At 40.4% G+C, this 20489-nt stretch overlaps 1 protein-coding gene across 2 annotated transcripts in view; it reads right to left on the reverse strand.

Annotated features, from left to right (window-relative positions):
* oxsr1b (oxidative stress responsive kinase 1b) overlaps positions 1 to 20489 on the reverse strand; it is a 67020-nt gene that overhangs the window by 7320 nt on the left and 39211 nt on the right. The window contains exons 5-17 of one of the 2 annotated variants that reach the window (XM_036125046.1): positions 12086 to 12141; positions 11753 to 11862; positions 10034 to 10135; positions 9818 to 9951; positions 9484 to 9532; positions 8294 to 8359; positions 8092 to 8214; positions 7938 to 7946; positions 3191 to 3226; positions 2826 to 3008; positions 1446 to 1501; positions 1284 to 1336; positions 839 to 907 (exon numbers count right to left, since the gene is read on the reverse strand). In XM_036125046.1, the coding sequence (XP_035980939.1) occupies positions 839 to 907; positions 1284 to 1336; positions 1446 to 1501; positions 2826 to 3008; positions 3191 to 3226; positions 7938 to 7946; positions 8092 to 8214; positions 8294 to 8359; positions 9484 to 9532; positions 9818 to 9951; positions 10034 to 10135; positions 11753 to 11862; positions 12086 to 12141 (1046 nt within the window). The remainder of the gene's footprint in view (positions 1 to 838; positions 908 to 1283; positions 1337 to 1445; positions 1502 to 2825; positions 3009 to 3190; positions 3227 to 7937; positions 7947 to 8091; positions 8215 to 8293; positions 8360 to 9483; positions 9533 to 9817; positions 9952 to 10033; positions 10136 to 11752; positions 11863 to 12085; positions 12142 to 20489) is intronic. The other variant, XM_012880182.3, reaches the window with a different exon arrangement.

Raw genomic sequence — 20489 nt, forward strand, 5'->3', positions numbered from 1 at the left:
CGTCCTCTGTGTGCATCACACATATAACACAAGGCTGTTTAACATTTGCAGGTTTTTATTTATGCACATCTTTGACACCTTTCCCGACTCCAGGTTGAGTTCTAAAAGGGTCTGTGGCTCTTTGGACCTTCCCCAGTGGCTCTTAATAAACTTGGCTACAAAGTTATATTTTTATTATGTTATTTAAATGTAATAATGGTGATAAATGCAGGTTTTGGCATTTTTTTTCTTGGAATAATTGCTTTTAATTTTCACAACAGAATGATGCTAAAAGTGCCAGTAATATTTAATTTTAAATCAATATTTTTTCATTATGTTGGAAACTAAGATTTTTTTTTTTTACATCATTATCCACAAATAACATCCCATCCATCCTCTTATTTTTTTAAACCTCAAAATAGACATAAGTGTGTTTCTTTAACGATGACAACATATTTCCTACAGTAGATCTTTATCAAAAATGATAACGTCTTTTTTCAAAAGGCCAGGCAACATTTGCGACTCTGAACGAGTTTAATTCAAGTGGACTGGAGGCAAAATGCCTTTTAGACTGTAAAGGTTGCAGACCCCTGGTTTAGGGGATAAAAAAGCAGGAAGATGGCCCTTAACCACACTCCTGAATCAGAGGCCGACTTCAGCTCCATGATAACTCGGGATTTGTGGAACATCCAGAGTAAAAAGAAAACAGAAATAAGCGATAGCTCTGTCTTCAGAAAGCCTGGAGGCCGTGTGCAAAAAACTGTCTGCTTTGATATGGACCAAAAGCTCATTTTTAATCTTGGGGGCAAAAAAATGCTAAGAAATGGGTCCAAAAGACAGAAAAGTTTGCTGAACTCACCGATTACTAAGTCCCTCCCGTCCACCAGGCCCGCTGACACCAGCTCCTGGGACACTCCATCCGCGGTGTCTGAAAAAGCCACAGTGTAAAGCGGCTTAATCATTCCCAAACATGTGGCGTCACATTCAAACAAACTATTTACCATCAACAGCTTTTGTTCTCAAGATCAATAGGTAACAAAGTAACTATTATGGACCCGTTTTTCTTGGCTGCTGACACAGAAAACCAATTCTATGACGTGTATTAAATCCCTGTTAGTTGTACTGATTATTCAGCCAAAAATAAAAACTGTACAGAAGGAAAATTTTAACTAGCTAGCCAATGAGGCTATGGAGGGGAAACATTTTGTGACACTCATTATGGGAGGGATTAAACAAAGACCACAAAACAGAAAGTCTAGCTTCTCTGGAGTGGTTTAAAAAAAATAAAAAGAGACGACACCTACCTCTTCCTGGCATAAATTCAAAGCGGATGTCATTCAGCTCCTTTTTTGAATTTCTGATAGGTGGTAAAAGAAATAAAATAAATCAAAGCAAATGCCTTGAAGAACATCTCCAAGTGATGTTGGATAGAGACTAGGCCCCGAAGACGTGTTAAAAAGACGTACCTTAACCTTAATACCAAACTAATGGGAGTGTTGGCGTCTCCTGAGGCAGCTGGAATCTGTTGAATCAAATTTGACAAATTAATTTGTGTGAAGCTGGACCTAAAAATTACATTGTAAAAACATTTATTCAAACACACCATTATAAAAAAAAAGACATAACCTCTTTTCCCCCTCATTGTCTGACATTAACTCCGACTGAACTTTTGTAGTTTGATGAAACCGACGTTAAAGCGACTGGCTGTAAGAACCAATATTTTTGCTTTTAGGGGTAAAAGGGAACCTAGGAAGCCTGAGAACATCCACCCAACTGAGGTACAAAGGTGTCACGTTGTGTGGAGATATGTGTTGGAGGAGGGACCGGCACCAGGAAGTTAAAGATTGGGTCCAAATGGGTTTTCCAAAGAGTCAATGACCCAAAGAATAATCCCTGATGTAAAGAAAACATAGCTTAAAGGTTACATATCAAGCAAAATCCTATTTTTTATCCCTTAAATGTTGTTACATTTGAGTAGAAAACTCAAATGTAGTCTGTCCAGATGCCGCCTAGATATCTTTATATTCTGCTTAGGTCATATTTCCAAACCATTCAGTTTCCACTCTTTGTTGAACAATTGCATCACAATAGTTGCTGTGGAACTGCTAAACAAAGTCACGCACCTCTGGCTAACCAATGTAGCGAATCTGCAAGCTGAAAGATGGGGCAGCTACAAATGGACAGATGAAAATGTTTGCTTTACATTTCACCGTCCCCCAGCATATTACAATAACAGCCGAATGGGATGGAAGGAAAATCTCTGCAACCTGGAGGGGTCCTGTTGTAAAGTTCCTACTTTAGATTTAAAGAGACAGTACCAAAACGAGTTGATCTCCGACGCACCTCAGAACAGAGGGCAAAAAGGGGGGAGTGTGTGTAACTTAACAAGGAATTCAGACAAAAGTTTTGCTGTTCCTCTTTATATAGACCACAACTGAATGATTTCATTGTGAAAAGGAAGACATTAAGAAAAATGACATGTCCCCTTTAAGGACAATAAGCCAAATGTTTTTGGTGTGGCCATCACAAAGTGCTGATCTCATAGGAAACCTGTAGAGAGTTGAGGTGTGTGTGAGCAAAGCGGCCTACAACCCTGACTCCATCACACAAGTTCAATCAGGAGGACTGGACCAGTTTGTGGAGAGATAGCTAAACTCATGGTCAAAGTTACGTTAAAGGTCAGTAAAGGTGTTGGACGTGCATCAGCGCAGTAATAAACCCCCCCGAACAACACATGCTAACGCTAGCTGGTATTAGCTTGACGAACAGGCCCCTTTCGAGCCGCACTACGCAACGCTCTGCTGCGGGAATGCATCCTGAAAAGCAGGGAAACGACACACCAGCACCTGAGTGAGAATAGCAGCAGGAGCAGCAGGAGGAGGAGGAGCACTGGGCGAGGGGGACGCGGCCTGGCCAGGGAGTTGAGTGTTGACTTGGGTGGGCTGCAGCAGAGGTTGGCCAGCAGCGTGAGGTAGCTCCGCCTGACCCGGCTGGAGGTGACTACTTAAAGGCTCAGGAGTCTGGAAAAGCTGAAGAAGATTCTTCTGGTTCATCCTCACCGAAATATTCGAACAACAGACTCAAATTCTTAAGATTAAAGAAATTTGCTTTGGCTGACAAAATGTAGGGATTCGCTTTTTCGTTTTCCCGACATTCTGTTAAAAATGCCAACTGAGCCATCCACAAGTCAAATAAATCCTTTTAAACTTACCTCTGAATTCTGGAAAGCCTCCTTCACTCTCGGCGACTGTTGACGACAGACAAAGAGACCGTTTTTGAAAAGCAAACTGCACACTTGAAAATAAAAAAAAACAAGTAACCCCAATAAAATGGCTCACTCGTTTACAGTCGTCATGGATCTGCCCAAATTTCAGTTTACCCCTTTCCCTTTTCCGATAATTAATGATGGGATTTATTGTTGGGTGCCAAGATTTTACTGCCAAAACTTAAAGATTTGTCACTTTTAGATTTGAAAGCCTCTATAGCAACTTCCTAGAAGAGCATTTTAATCTACTTTTAAGTTTAAAAGCCCGTCCAGGGGCGTTACGGCCTGTACGTCCAGAGAAACTGAGCGCAGACCTTGACCAAATGAACATAAATAAATCAATGAAAGACAAGCTTTTACCTGGGCAACCAGAAATCATGTAAATAAACAATATATGTATTATATGTACAAGATAATCCTGAACTTTTTGAAGCTTTTGGTTTATTTTGTCAAGTATTTGCCTCTGTAAATAAACATCGATCAGCCACAACTTGAAGCCAATAAAGTGACGTTATTGTAATGCAGTTCTGCCATTTGGACACATGGGGTCCATCTCTGGCCACACCAAGACGTCACAATGGAAACTCATGGCGAGGCCTCAGAGGCTGAGATTAAACTTGGGTGGAAATTCAGATAAATTCAGAGTCCATCAAGACTTGCTGTTACGGATCTGCTCTGACCCAGATCGTCTTTAATCACTTTGAAACCTGTTAACCCGAAATGAGTTCATCATTACATAACATGAAAAATGGCTTTTTATACGCAGAGACTTCTACTTTGTCGATTTAATGCTGTGACGAATCGATTTCTAACAATTATATGAGCACAAACTGAGCTGTAAACGAGTGGCGGCACATCTTACACCGTTACATTTAGGAGAGAAAGCAGAGAAGTGTTAAGTGAGATTAAAGAAATGCAAAAGTCATAAAGGGTTCAAACTGATTTTTTTTAAGTCAAGTTAAACCCTCGAGGCACCTTGAGGTCCAAATGTGCACATTTTTGCAAACTTAATTGACTCCCAGTATGAGCATGTATTTTTGATGTACCATAATCGTCACGTATTATAACGCTTTCCCATGAATAACTAATAAATGTATGCCTCTGCTTTGATTATACAGGAAAAAACAGGTTTTAGGTTTGATGACACACCCTCCCCTTTACTGCTAGGGGCAGCAGAGCTTCATAAAATAATGTTTCAATAGAGGTCTTTTTTGCTTACCTTGCAAAAAAGAACGCAATAACAAAGCTGAACACTGCAGGAACTGTCTGGGTAGGTTGGCATTGAGATGAAAGAGTGCCGTGAATGCGGCTAAGAATATGTTTGTGTGTTTGGACGAGTGAATGCTGAGTCATCACAAGCGAGGCAGATAAACAACACGACACTGTATAACAAAAAGGACACAAAAACCTGGAAAAAAAAAAAAAAATGCTTTTTATGTGAATATATCCGAAGTAGCTTGGGAGTTTTAAGACGATGAGAGTGAAAAAAAAAGAAGAAATTTATATTCCAGTTTTATGAGAGGCACAGCTTCTGGGTAAAAAAAAAGAAAAAAAAAGTGTTTTTTTTAAGTCTGGGCTGTAATAAACTGATTGTAATTAATATAATTTGCAACTTATTATGGGAAAAGTATTTGCATAATGATAATAATGATCATCTTTATTGTCATTTTGTTCTCTGATTTAACCAATCCCCCTGGGGAGAAGTGGGCCGCCACAGTGCGGCGCCCAGGGAGCATTCTGGGGGGACCAAGGGAGGCAGTCTGTGGGAGTTGAACCCAGAACCTCTGGGACACAAACAGTCCTCGAACCACTAGGCCACAACATTGATTTTTCACATTAAGAAACAACACTGAATATATTTTATGTGAAAAACATCAATACATTTTTTTTATGTCTGTTATATCTGAGGTAGATGAAAATAATATGATGCATTGATTTTATATATATATTGAAAATTAAGAATTTTATCATGAGAATTGTTTTGAGTCTTGGTGAGGTGCCTCAAGGGTTAATCAACCAAAATTTAAAAAAAGCATCACGGGCTAAATGAAGGCAAACTGACTTTGCTTTGCTGATCAGCGGAAGAATCTGATTCATGAAAAATAAAATAAAATAAATTAAAGAATCGCTGCTCAGTGATTTTCAGCACTGAATGTTTGTTTTTATTTTTGAGCACCCAGTTGTTTGAGGATGAAGATCTAACATTGAACTTACAACAGACGGTTTATGGTTCAGTGTGCCGACATTTAACCACACAACAAGGTAGATTGGGAGTCAAAGTCAATTAGCAAAGAAGACGAGTAATTTGCTGTTCTCATTTATAAATTCATTTTAGGCAGTGTAAAGACAAAAGTGTTAAAAGGGAAAAAGAAATGGAAATACAGATGGCTTCCAGGACCGGAATCTCTCACTGGCAACATATTTAATCAATCCTATGCTCTCTTAATTAAAATGATTGTGCAAATAGTTTCCAATTCATAGCAAACCTCATCATATTTATGAAAGAACCAGAATAAAATAAGTGAATTATTTTAATTGCTTAACAGAAAAAACACTTCTGCTTATTTAGGAACCTCATGATTCTTCTTTTTTCTGAAAACACAGCTATAGACTAGAAATCCACTGACTGCTGATGAGAGGAATCAGCAGATTTTCAGCAGGACCAGCTGCAACTGAACTGCCTCATCTGAGCATTTTTCTTTTGCTTTTCTCTGTAAAAGCCGCCTAAACAAGGCAACCACTAAACAACAAAAATTTAACATCTTTATAGACAGAAAATTAAGTACCAGCTTTTCACTTAAACATCTAACTTTGACACACATTTAATTTAGCACCAGGAAACAAAGATGCTGAAAATTACCTTTTATGGTAAATTGTTTGATCTGCTGTTACTTTTGTTTGAAGATTTTCAGAAACGTTGAACTTTTTAGAAGTTTTGGCTTGTTTGTAAAGAAAATGATGTCAATTCCCAGAAAATATACCTAAACGTGAATATAAAGCACCTCAGAGCTTTGTCAACACTGCATGGGAACACCTGAACACTTCAATAAATGTGTTTTTGTGTTTCTTCCATTTTTAATCTACAGTACCTATCAAAAGTATTGATACCCCTTGGACTTTTTAACCTCCATACCAAGTCCCAAATTTCTTTCTTATTGCCTCTTCCCCATAAAGACCAGAGTTAAGGAGTGAATCACTACTAGCCGTCCTGCTGGTAGCCTCTTCCACTGTGGACCTCTGCAGCTCCTCCAGATTTCCCATGGGCCATTTGTCTACTACGCCTATTATTCCCTTTCTTGCCCAGTACAGTTTAGTAGATCTGTGGCCACACTCTTTTCAGTTTAAATGATGGATTGATTGAATGTTCCTCAGTGAGATTTTCAGGGATTGAGATATTTTGTTTATAGCCTAACTCTGCTTTCAACATCTCTGAAACCTTATACCTTTCTGCTGTCTCCCCTCGGTCTTCATGATGCTGTTTGTTCACTAATGTTCTCAAATAAACTTGTGACGCCTTTACAGAACGGCCGTATTTACGCTACGACTGAACTAAGTGGAGTCGGTTGACTGATTAGGTGACTTTTGAAGGCAACGGGATTTTATCAGAGCAAAGAGGGGGCAATGCAAACGTACAGTGCACTTCTCCATTTTTTTCGTTTGTCAAACATAATTTTTCGTTCACTTTGCAATTATATGGAGTTCTGTGTGGGTCTGTTACCTTAAATTAGGGCTGAACAATTTTGGAAAATAATCTAATTGCGATTTTTTATCTTAATATTGCGATTTCATGCAATTTTCCCCCCAGTTTAATTTATCATGTCTTTTTAAACATATACAAAACAACAAATCAATTTGTTTCCTCTCCGTGTGGATTAGTTGCTAAAAGACCCACGGCATCTAAACTCGGCGCAGAAATAATTGCGTTCTGCCTATGATATATTTCAACCAAAATTGCAATTTTGACTTTTTTCTGCATTAACCACAAGCAACAAAAATGGCCTCTAGATAAAAGATGTTTGTAAACAAGGACTATTCAAAAACAAGAACTTTTAATGTTTTTATAAATCAGAATATTGTTCAAGAGAACAGCTTTTAATTGATTTGGACATCAATCCTTGTTGAACATAAAAGTCTATGTATTAAACTGATTGACCAGAACTTAATGCTATGTATGATTATATAACCTCTAAAACAAGTAATAAAATTAGATTATCTTACTGCTGCAACTTTCTTCCCTTCCATGTGGAGGCAAACCCACTTTAAACATTTTACTGACACCTAATGGACGCGTCTGATTCACTAATTGTTAAATAGCCAAAAATTGCAGACCTGCGATTTGGAAATTGTGTTTTTTTAAATCGCGATTATATTGAAAATGCGATTAATTGTTCAGCCCTGCCTTAAATCCCAATAAAACCCATTGAAGTCGTTGTGTAGAAAGGGAAAAAGTTTAAGGGGTATGAACACTATGGCTGCACAGCTCTCTCTCTCTCTCTCTCTCTGCTAACGAAGTTTATCCGCCTGTCCAGCCTCTCTGAGCTGTGGAGCATGGGCGAGCCAACGGGGGGGAGAGTCCTTCCTTGTTAGGGGAGCGCCATCTGTATTTCGGTGACAAGTGAACAACCCTGGGTGCAGGCAGCTCGAGCGGGTGGGAGAAGCGCACTTGTCGCCTGGCGGCACTAACAGCCTTCACCTGCTGCTCCTTTGCGTCAGACACATACACACAGAGAGACTCAGTGGAACATGCTACAGCACAGAGACGAGGATGACAATTTAAACAGAGCACAGCGATTAACAGAAGTGGCCTGTTTAAAAAAAAAAAAGTGTTAATGTAGGGTCCGACTCACTCTTAAAGCGGCGACCGCTGCTTTGCCCTCCTCGCTTTCTTCGTCGAACTCGTCGTCGCTCCACTCCCACTCGCCGTCCTCCGTTTTATGGAGCCGTCCGCTGGAGCCGGGCACCCGTCGTACCTGACACACGGACGCGGCTGAGCTCGTCTCCGGGACGCTTTGGTAAAGCGCAAGCATCGCGTTTGTCGTTTCACCTTACCTTTTTCGATCTCTCCGTTATTGTGGGAGCCCTTAGGATCAGCTTCTCGTGCAAGTACTCGTGGGTCTGGAAGGAGGGAGGAGGAGGAGTGAGCCGATTCCAACCAACAGAGCAGCAAATAGGAAGTCGTCTACAAATATGGCAGGTCTTTAAATGGTCTAGTTTTAGACAACACCTGCTATCTATTGATCACAGAAAATATTGCTGTTGAAAATGACATCTGGCGAAACCCCCTGGTTGGGTTTGGACCACTGTGCAACTTGCTGAGTCAGCATTAATGATCAGACAACGCTGGTCGACACCAGGCAGCTGTTGCTCTGCATCGCAGCAATAAAAGCAACCAGAGACAACCTGGCAATCCGTGGACGAGACTTGAAATCCGACACATCTCCCCGAGATGATTCAACTATTTGACTGAACTTCTCCTCTGTTATGGAGAATTAAGTTTTAAAGACAGCAGGCATCTCTTTTTTTTATTTATCTTAAATAATCCCAAAAGAAGAAATGTGACCATAAAAAAATAAAATCATGGATCTGGAACTTTTTGCTGGCATCCCATCTTGAGTTGCAGCAGCAAAACTTGTTACTGCATTGGTTGTTTCTAGACTGGACTGTCTGTAAAGGTCCTGAAGCTTCAGTTGATCCAGTTTTAGCTTCATTTATCTTATAAATAAGACTCCCACTGCTGTCCTGCAGAACCAGCTCCCAGTTTCTGCCATTAACCTTGAGTTAAAGGTTTTACTTTCCATTGAGGACTCGCTGGGCCCAGTGCTTTTGTGTGGAGCGGAGTCTCTTTCCGGAACGGATCCATTTATGGAGTTTTTCTCTGTCATAAAAAGTTTAATTTATTCTTTTATTTAGTTTTCCTGTGTGTTCTGACCCCAGCCGCTCACAGCAGGCGGCTGCTGCCAAGCCTACAAGGGAGTCATTCCTCTCCACTGTCCCCGCATGCTTGCTCAGAAAGATGGATTGCTGCAATGTCAACAACTCGATGCAATCGGCTGGGCTTCCTTAGATTGCTTCATACCAGCGGCCATGCTGTTGATCAGCTCAAAAAACGTCCTGCCAGACCAAACTGGACTTCTGCCAAACACATTTTCTGTTACTCGATGGGTTCTGGACCTAGTAAAGTGTCTCGCTAAGACATTTGATGTGAACTGGCACAATGCAAACAAAGATTAAGCACTTACTTTTGCTTTCGTGAAGAATTTATGCTTCAATAACTCTGATGATGTCGGCCTGAAAAACACATTATATGCTAGGATAAGAACTACTGACAGCACTGTACAACAACAAGTTATGATTAATAAAACCTTCCAGAGTAATGAAAGGACTCGCTGGCGGAGCACAATTAAAAGCTACTTTCCTTCTCATGTACAGGAATAAATCGTTTTTAATAAAGAACAATTCTCTGTTTTATAAAGCAGCTTAATAGAGCACTGCAATAAGAAAGATGGGTTTGGACTGGAAGCTGCTCTATAGAAACACGTGTTGCCTCAAACTTCACATCAGGAAGCCGCGCACCTTTTCTCTGGTTCCTTCTGTAGACACAAGGAGATCATCTTCCTGAAAGATTTGCCATATTTCTTCACCATCTCCTTATCCGTCACACCGGTCTCCAGACACGGCGGGTCATTCTGCAGCGTCAGCATCAAGACCTGAAAACGCCACAAACGTGTTTACTCACCGATCTTTTGGTCTTTAGTTTCTAAATGACAGACTTCCAGACGGTGTTCCTACCTTCATTGGTGGGTATTTATGATAAGGTGCGGCTCCAGTGGCGAGCTCAATAGCTGTGATCCCAAAACTCCAGATATCGGCTTTGAAATCATAACCCCTCACCTGAGAAGGCAAATAAAGTACTCAGTAAAACAATAGCCGAATAAAAAACACACAAAAAAAAAAAAAACATGCAAGCATTTCAAATACAGACCCAAGTTATTTGCAAACCCAATAAACCATTATTTTATTGAAAATGGAACATATTTAACACAACAAATGTTAAAAAAAAGCACTTTGCATTGTCCTTGTACTGAATTGTGCTATATAAATAAATTTGCCTTGCCTTGCCTAAAAGAAAAATGGTTTACTGGCTTAAATAAAGGATTTGATGGCATAAATGTCTCAAAAAGTTTGGACAGGAACTAGAAAAGTCAGTGATGTGAACAGGAAATAGCCGGTGCAGCATTTTGCTACTAAATATGTTGATGGCAGCAGGTTAGTAAGGTGACTTGGTCTCAAAAAGCATCTTAACCAGCAGCAAATGTGCATTTATAAAGGAACACTTTCAGTGTAAAGATCCTCAAACAGATCATCAGGGATGACTTTAAATATCCCGTCACCTGCAGTTTATTACGTCAACTCTAGATCTCAAGAAACAGAAGAAAACTGGGAAAAGGACCGGCCCAAAGGTCCATGTTTAACGGCGATCTTTGGCCTCTCATGCAGCGCAGCATAAAAAGCTTATTGCTTCTGTTGCACCTCTACAAAACAGTGTTTCTCAACACTTTTCACCGAGCCATCAATAAATGAAAGATGCCGTTCTGACATGCAGGAAGGAAGATGAGACCAAAAGTGGAGAAAGTCCAAAAAATGCCAACACTGTCTTCTCGAGGACATTTTTGATCGGACAGAACAAAATTTGACATCGTCTGAAAACGACAGAGGGCACGTTCTGCTTGCTAAAGAGGAGAGGGCCATCCCACCCGCTAGAAGAGCAGAGTTCACGATCCTGCATCTATGAAGGCACGAGGTGCATTCGTACCTAAGGCATGGGCAGCCTACACTTTTTCAGTATATATGAGTTTTAGGACAACAGATGCTCCCATCCACACACCTCTTCCAATGGAAGGCCGTGCATATTCCAGAAGGACGATGCTAAAATGCAAACAGGGTAGCGGTAGGGTCTGTCTGAAGTCCAAGCCTCTCGTCAACTGATGAATATTCGGAACAACGTAAAATTAAAAAGTGATTAAGACCCGGGACTGTTGAGGAGCCAGAATTCTCCATCAGAGAAGAATGGAACAACATTATCTGCCAAAACCCTCAAAGTTTCCTCAGTGCCCAGTTTTTAGACCGTTGTTGGTAGAAAAACTGGATTTCTCACAATGGGAACCGTGGCCCTGTCGCAGCGTTGCTTCGATTACATTCAAAATTAACTTTTCTTAAATGGCAGTTTCTAAACATTGGGCGTGTTTACTGTGTTCTTTGCAAATAAAAATAAAAGTTTATGAGATTTGCATTTCATTCATTTTAACTTTTTGTTTTCACACCGTCGGTGTCGGTGCGCTGAAATGGTTAATATTTTCAACTCAGACAATTTACAAATAACCAGCTTTACACTAATAAATATCACAACTGTAAAGATTGTGTTCAGGTGATTAAAAGCTTACTTAATGCTTCAGTTCCTGCTAATAAAGCGGTTGCTTGCTACCCGTTTGCAGTCTAGACAGGACTGACCTGCTCCATGACCTCCGGGGCCATCCAGCACGGCGTTCCCACAAACGTCTTGCGCACTTTGTTTCGGGTCATGTCACCACCTGTGGCTAGAAAGGCACTGACGCCAAAGTCTGAAGGTCAAGGAGATAGGAGGCAAAAATACACAAAAAAGTAAATAAATAAACGGAGGATTTAAAACAGGCAGGAAATATTAGCATTGCCAGGATAAGCCATTTTTCTACGGGCATAAATATTTAAACACCAGCGTAGAGGAAAACTCTTTCCTTACAATCAATGTGTCAGACGTAGAGTTAGATATGGGGGGAGGAAAAAAAAAATGTGTTGGAGAAATACCTGCTATTTGCACAGAACCATCATCTCCAAGGAGAATGTTTCCAGCTTTGAGATCTCTGCAGAAAGTAAACAATATCTCATTTAGTCACAGGTCTCACACACAGCAGCTGAAAAAGACAATTGGTCAACATCACAAACGACTGATGCATTTTTTTTTCCTGGTCTCGAAACGGAGGCGCTGCTCTAGCCCTCATGCTTCCTTTGTTTCCTAAAAACTATATTTCGCATGCACGTTCCTCCCTGCTCTGCCTCCCCTGTTGGCGGTAAGAGGGACCAGCAGGAGCAGCTGTCTGGCTGCCTGTCTGCCGCCATCTCGCCGACCAGACAGCGTCGTCATAGCAACAGACTTTTGAGGAGATAGAGACGGAGGACGAAGCAAAAAAAAAAAAAAAAAAAGGCAGAGCAGAGACACGCGGAGCAGCAACATCCGGCTGATCTGGTTTATGTGCGTCGGTTCAGGACAGACGCTTAAAGTAAAGTGAAGCCCTCCAAACAGATCTGAAGCACAGCGTAATTTCATGTTTTCACCAGAAGGGGGCACTGGAGTCAAAACAATTAAAGCTTCTGCTGAAAAAAAATGTATCAATCTGTGCTTGTAGGATCATTCCAGCACACATTATTGAAATAAACATTTAGGAAAAACATAACAGAGGACCGATATTAAACTAGAAGAGTGGTTGCCCTCGTTTAAGCGAGCTGATTTACTTACTTAAGGTGTTCTCCACTGAAGAGGTCTAAGTGTTTACAGAGAGCTCGGTTTATAAGCTGCCGTCTACTTGGAGTGGAGAGGCTGCTTTCCCTGAGAAGGGCTTCAATAAATCAGCGCACAGCAAAGACATCTCCGAGCGACCCGAGCAGGGCGTGGCGAACACCGGGGGCGCAAAAAGCGGCACATGTGATGCATTAGCTTGTTGCCTGCAGCCAAAGACGGGGATTCCCATGTTAGGAAAAAAAAGAGGCAGGCTGCCACACTGTGCATGAAGCAGGGTGGCAGCCTGCCTACACCGCTGCTTTCTGCAACCGGTTTATTGTCACGAATCTGCTCCAACTTAAAAACTGATTGTGTCCTACGTGTGGTGCAACTTTGATGAGAATTTCTGTCTAGACAGGTTTAATTACGCCGCTGTCACGATGATGATGACTCAGAAGAAGGGAGGATTGGATGAGGGGAAAAAAGACATCCATGGCAAGTGGCCAATAAAACCACAGATAAGAGGCGTGCAACAGACATCTGAGCTCGAAATATTTGCAGTGTCAGTCTGTCACCTTGCAACTGGGTGATACCAGGTGGCATCATCTCCCAGCTTTTTGCACCCTCTGGATGCTCCCACTTGGCCCTCGGTAACGGGCAACAACTGGAGCGCGTCACATCGGGTCATTCAGGACGACGCTTCAAAAAAAAAGGATTCAAGAGGAACAATCCTAAAAGGTTTAAAAGGAGTGTTTGGTGTAAAACGCTTAGAAGAAATGTGAAAACAACAGAGAAAGAAATGTAAAACTGAAACTGAAGCTTGAGGAAAATTTGGGTTCAGTGAAAAGTAGCGACGGAGACGGCTAGAAGACTTTCTGAATGTAAATCGACACGCTTCGGTGTGGAATTTGTTACCGAAGGAGGAAAACTCAAACGTGGCTTTTCAAAACGTTGAAGCATGCAGTGGGTTCACTAGAAAGAACAACTTTACTTTCAACCATCAGTATTTAAAGGCACGTACGAACTGATGTGCAGAAGTGTTGCGCAGTTCTTAAACGATTCGTTCAAGAGGAACGACTCATTTGAGTGAACGAACTGAACCGAACGGCTTCATTAACTGGTTCGTACATTTTCTCCGTACAGTTGAGGAGGAGGTCAGCGCACGTCTCGGCCGGTCCTGGACTTTCTGCGATCCGTCGCGCTCGTGAATCTGAACGCTGACTGCCCAGAAGTGATTCTTTCTACTGTTTCCTCTTGCAGGGGATATGGTGTCATGCCACAGGGAATGATATCTGTCTCTCCAAGCTAACAATCACAAGTTAAGCCATATGAAAACAAGCTTGCACACACACACGCCTGTCGCCCCAGTCCCCTTCATCTTAACAGAGAGCAATGAAACTGCAGACAAAGACAGGAGAGGAACGAGTAACAGCAGGGAAGACTAGACAGATTATATATGTGTGTATCATGATATCTTTTGTTTACTTGTTTGTTTTCTTTTCTATATTCTTAATGTAGGCCACACAGAGATTCAAATCTGCATGTTGGCATTTCTTGCTCTTAATTGAATATTTGATTTTCCAGTAGTATTTTCTGCAATGTATTTTTCCCAAAACTTGCGGTGTGGACCTGAGTGGATTTGAAATATGGCAGCAGAGCTGCTCCGTGACTGCAGTGCCTGCAGATGGATCCCCTCTCTTGCGGTGAAGAACTGTGCTGCTTTGTTCACAGCATGAATGAAGAAGGCAGAAACAGTGGTTTGTTTGTTTGTTTGTTTGTTTTAATCCAAAAGTTTTATTTTGAGACGTGTTTTTTTCCCCCTTTTTTCGATCTGAGCTGACTTCTGGTTGCTAGAAACTTCAAAATAAGGAGAGAGCCAAAAAACTAAAATAGCTAATTTAGTGTCACTAAAGCCATGCTTATTCCCCATTTTGATCGTGAAGGAACAGATAATGCTGTTACAGCTCTATGAATAGCACACTAAGCCATGATGACTGCCTAATATAATGTAAGGAAATGAAAATGTAGTAATAGGAACTTAATGATTCGGTGAACGAATCATTATAATGAACTGATCATAGTGATTCAGTTCACTTATAAGAACCATAGTGCCCAGCACTAATGTGTACCGTAGCCGGTACGAAACTCTTAGATAAATGGCCTCGTTTTGTACATGAAAAATCACTTTTTCATGTACATTCACATTTTTTATATTATAGTTCTTAAAGAGAAACAACTACAATCCATCTTAACAGGTCAAAGCTTTACAAAAACTGGAAATTGGCCACTAAATCCTAAATTAATGCATTAATGAAGCAAATTCTCCATCGATAATTTATTTGCTCTGGTAATTAAATCTACCAACACGACATTTATTTAGAAGATGGAGCTTTAAAAAGTAAGAACCCCTTCATTAGAACAGATTTGGTTAATTTTTCAAAGTGAAACTATAGATTAATCTAAAGTAATCTATAGATGGATTACAATAGATTAGGATGAACTGGTAAATATTATGTTGCATAATTCTTGGTTCTGCCCATTTCAATCAACCTATTGATGATAGCTGTAATTTAAAGTACTGCCCCAGAAACATTTGATTGCATCTCCTATGATTTGCTTTTTAATAATGACACATACATTTTACATTTATATATGCAGATTTATTTTTCTGTGTGTGATTTAGCCTATGCGTGTCCAAAGTGCACCCTGGGGGCCATTTGTGGACGTTGGGTTAATTGACCCTTACTTGACCATTCAGCAAAATAAGATGAAGCAGACAAGACCCTTGTGTTTTTATAGGGTGGGATTTGAAATAACAAATTCATATCTTCTTAAATTGAAGATATTACGTATAACACAAAGTATTTTTTGTTTATTAGCCATGTTGTTTTCAGGTACCTTTCTAACATCAGTAAGTAGGGCCACAATCATCCAGAGGCGTTTTGCTCATAAACAGATTTGGGCCCACCCATTGAATAAACTGGGCTTCATACAACGAGGCGTTTCAAAGAAAGCTCTCGTGTTTGTTGCTGGGAATAGGCCAAACACATTTTCTAGACAAAATAGACAGCATTCGACCCAAAAGGACAGGAAACTGTTTAACTTTCTTTTATGAAAAGCCAAATAACAGAGGCCTACAGTAATTTATTCTTTTCTACTTCATCTTAGCCTTGATGTTTAATCCATGCCTGTGCACCTCTCACTGTTGCCTCAATACAGACTTGGCTTGACTCCAGACTTGGCTAGTGCTTTCGGTAAAGCCGCCATTAAAACAATAAAAGTCACTAAAAGCCGGGTTGCTAGTCCTTTTTGAAAGGAAGACGCTAGAGGGGTCTGAAAAGTCACTAAATGTAACAGTAAAGACACTAAATGGACAACGCAGGACTGTCCTCCAGTTTTTCTTCCCTTCCCAACACAATGCAGTGCAGCAGCCAGACAGGAAGGAGCATTCCATGTTAGTTTTTCAAAATAAAGTATATGTTACCGTTTCATGACATTTCAATTAATGTCAAACTAGGATTATGGCTTGTATAAGTGCGCAAATATAGGCTATGTATAATACAGAGTAAATATATCTCATGCTTTACATTGTTTTACCATATCTTTAAAAAAAAAAAAAAACTTTATTCTGAAGGTGTGGTAGCTTTTACTTCGCCATGGGGGTGCGGCTGTGATCAATTATATGTAGTGGGAACCCTGGGTTAGGGTTACCTTGAAGAGGCATATTGACTCGCAAAGCGGATTTATGCTCACTAATTTACATTTTAATACCCATAGTTCAACGAAAACATATGTAAAGTGGTATAATTTGAGTGCAGTGTCATTGAATGACCCAGGGATGATATAGAAAATGTTGCTGAAGCTGTACTATTAGCATCACCTTAAATTGCTTTATGGTAAGTGAAAGCATCATGGACATCCAAGACGTAAAATTATCTGAAGCTAAAACAGCCCCGAAGGTTGAATGAAGAGTAAAATGGCAGCGGATCAGTGCAAATACGAACATAAACGAAGGATTATGTGAAAGTCATGAAAGGAGGCAGACACAGCTGGTGTCAGGGTAGCTTGAAGCAAAGCAGCAACGCTTTAAGATGTCCGGCCCCGTGAAAGAAGTATGCGCCCCCCTTGCTTTTTGCCTTTTGTCACACCGCAATTTTTCCGATCACTAAACAAGTTTTAATGTTGGACAAAAATAACCGGAGTAAATAAAACAAGCAGTTCTCAAACAGGAACTCAAATCATTAAAAGAGAAAATTGAAACCAAACCAACACTGCGCCTAATGTAAAAATGTATTTTTCACCTAAATCTATTAATTGCTCATGGCTTTTCCATCCAGGTAGAGAAATTTTGTCTCCCAGCTCTTTGCAGGATTGTTTTATTTCAGTCATTGTGGCATTTTTTGAGCATCATCGGCTTGTCTCGACTCTCCTATCAGGCAATTTTTGAGTGATAGACGCCTATAACCTCATCTGTTCTTGAATTTCTTTAGTACAGGCATGATGTGTAACGTTTTGAGATCTTCCTGCCTACTTCCTGCTGTCAGAGACGTTCGGTTTGAGCGATTTCTGCATTTATGATCTGGCAGTAATTAGCCCTGGCTGTGGCGAACGAAACTGACCCCCAAAAATTAGTTCATCATAGTTAACACTTGATTTAACAAGGGGAATGGGGTTTTAATTTTATTTTATTTACATAGAACCAGACTGGTTTAGAGTTGGGTTTTTTTGTTTGATTCCTTTATAAATAAAACTATATTCCATTTATTCTGGTTATCGTGTTCTGACATTAACAATAGTTTGATCATCTAAAATACTTAAGTGTGACAAAAGCAAGTTTTTAAACACGGCAACGCCTCTTTCAAGCCAAGCTAAATACACAACTTTAATGAGCTTTAAAAAAAATAAAAAAGCTGTAAAAGAACAACTAATAATTTCCCCACATACAAGTTTAATAACGTGCTACCATACTTGTTCCAGGTTCCTTAATGTTATTGACAACAATCAAGCAGAAACCAAGTCAGGCCTAGCTAGCACCAGGTTTAGTTGATTTGCTAAAAATGAAAAGTTAAAAATATATTTAGATGAGCTGCTTGGGGATTTTTAATGTCAGACTGATGAGGCATTAGTGACCAGGACCAGGTGGGACCAACAATCTGGCTCTCACACGTACAACACCACATATTGCTCAGAGGCTCTATAGCCATGCTGTGAAGTCACAAATTTCCTTCTTTATTTACGTCTTTTTGTGTGTTTTTTTTACTGACATCTTTATTTCACGAGCCTCCTTTCTACAACGGTGATCTGCTTCTTTTTAGCTTGTGTAACATACAATGAACAAAAAGGGAGTGTTTCAGACACAAACTGTTGTTTTGATGTGTTATTTCTGCTTTAATACCCTTTATTAAAATAGATAAAAAACATAATTTATGAAGAGGAATCAATCCAGGCTTGGTCCACTGGAGCCTACGGTTCACTGCAGCAGATCGTAATGCTCGGAGAGAAACGCTGCAGAGTGCATGGCTTCATTAACATTCACAAAAGAGGAAGAGGAGGATGAAGGAGGAGGCGCTGACACAATGCACCATGTTGGTTTAAAGGAAAGCCCTTGCCGAAGGGTTTAAAAATAAATAAATAAATAAATCTCTCTCTGTGGCACTGTATTGATTTAAAAAGCGTTCACGCAAATTGGATCAAAATCCTGAAGTTCTGCCCGAGTCGAGGAGGTGAAAACCGAGCAGCGCGTGAGCGGTGCCCTCATATAGTTATGACACGGTGAAATATAAGTCAGCTAGCGGCCAGGTGGGAACAGCGGCGGTATGAAACTGTCGGGGAGATTTATCATTCTCATCTGGCAGCCGCGCACCTTACAGCCCCAACAGGTCACCTCCTGAGACATTACATCCCAGCGCCAGGCTCACCGTGTTCCTAACAGGGCTGTAAAACAGGCTTTATTGGATGCTTCCTGGGCCATATATAGGCGGAAAATAACCCTTTCCATCCTCACACCTGTTTAAGAATACCCGTATGGCCATAAAATGATCTTTCCCCTGAAACTACATTTTGATAGCTTTTTCCATGCTGCTGAATTTCATTCCCTTACGCTCTCCATCGGGGAACAGACACACCTGGAGAGCCTCTTCTAACAGAGATATCAGTGATTTGCTGTTCATTGTCTTGCAGGATTATTCATTCCCTTTACAGATTTCACATTTGGCACATCACAGCTGTTAACATAAACATATTTTAGTGGGATTTTATTTGACGCAGTGTGGCATAATTGTAAAGTGGAAGGAAAAGTATGGATGGTTTTCCACATTTCTGACGATCTGGGGTGTCTCTACAAACTTTGCACACCAATAGACTCATATTTAGGCCCATTCCTCTTTGCCAGGTGGCTTAGCCTTAATCAGATGGGATGCAGAGCTCACATTTTTAAGTCTTGCCATGTTTTAATTGGATTTTAGGTATGGAAAAAAAGCATATCGATAAAATAAAAATCATATTGATCGATATCTATTTTTATTTTTAGATAGAGAACACACAAACCCTGAATTCAAACTCTACCCATTATTCAACCAACTTTTTTTTACCAAATCTACCATTTTTTTAATAAAGAACGCTGTGAAGGGGGCGGAGCTTGATGACGGAACGTTCCTGGGTCTGCGTTTGTGATTGGTTGGGAGGATGTGACGACTGTAATATTAACCTACAGGATAGGCTATAATGCAAAAGGAAGGAAAAATGTTATTCTATTGAACTTTTTATTGACACTTTTCCCCCCCCCCCCCCATCATTGATATACATCTATCGATCGATATATATTGTTATTGAATTATGGTCCAGACCTAGTATGGACACAGCCATGCTTTGATCTAAACCATTCTTTTGTATTTCAGGGTGTATATTTAGAGTCACTGTCCTGCAAGACGGTGACCTGCAGGACAGTGACCATCGCCATTTTTTGTAGTTTAATGGGCACGATACTATTATCTAGTGCAATAGAAACGTTTTTTCCCAAAATCATGAAAAAAAATGGTGACAGCGGAAGATGTTTTTATTCAGCCCCACATGTTCGGAGGCAGATTCTGATCCAGAGCAAGAGAAAACAATGCTGCTTATATCATAATGGCTACGCAAAATAGGTTGTGCTCTCAAGAAATTATAAGCGAGCCACCAGCAAGCGCTATGATATCTAAAACAAAGTCTGTTGAAATTTCAGAGTTATCAGCAGTTTCCATACTCAGAAGGAACTGAACCCTCGATCAGATGGAGTCTCTGGGCAAATCCCTCTTTGTCACTGGCAAAAATGGCTGAAACATGGCAAACGCAAACTAGGAGGACTTTCCTCGCTGATGCCGGTAAATTCCCACGAAAAATAAAGTCTAACCGGGCACTTCAATGATATTCTGATAATGGGGGTTGTAGGAGTGACTTGTGACGGTTTATACTCCCAACAACCCAACATTTACTGACTGGTTCCACATCCTTAAATTTGGACCACAAAATCAAAGTGACAGCTAAACATGGCGAAAAAAATGGTGTGAAAACGTAACAAAGAACAGAAAAATGTAAAAGGCTTGAAAAATATGACCCATACAGGGTCATATTTATATCCAAACGATACAATGGAAGACTACATTCAACTTTTTCAGTACTTCCAGAGGCCCCAGGCACACAACACAAGGTATTTAAGGGCTGAAAAAGTGGATTTTG

This window comes from Fundulus heteroclitus, chromosome 21 (assembly GCF_011125445.2).
Source record: "Fundulus heteroclitus isolate FHET01 chromosome 21, MU-UCD_Fhet_4.1, whole genome shotgun sequence".
Lineage (NCBI taxonomy): Eukaryota > Metazoa > Chordata > Actinopteri > Cyprinodontiformes > Fundulidae > Fundulus > Fundulus heteroclitus.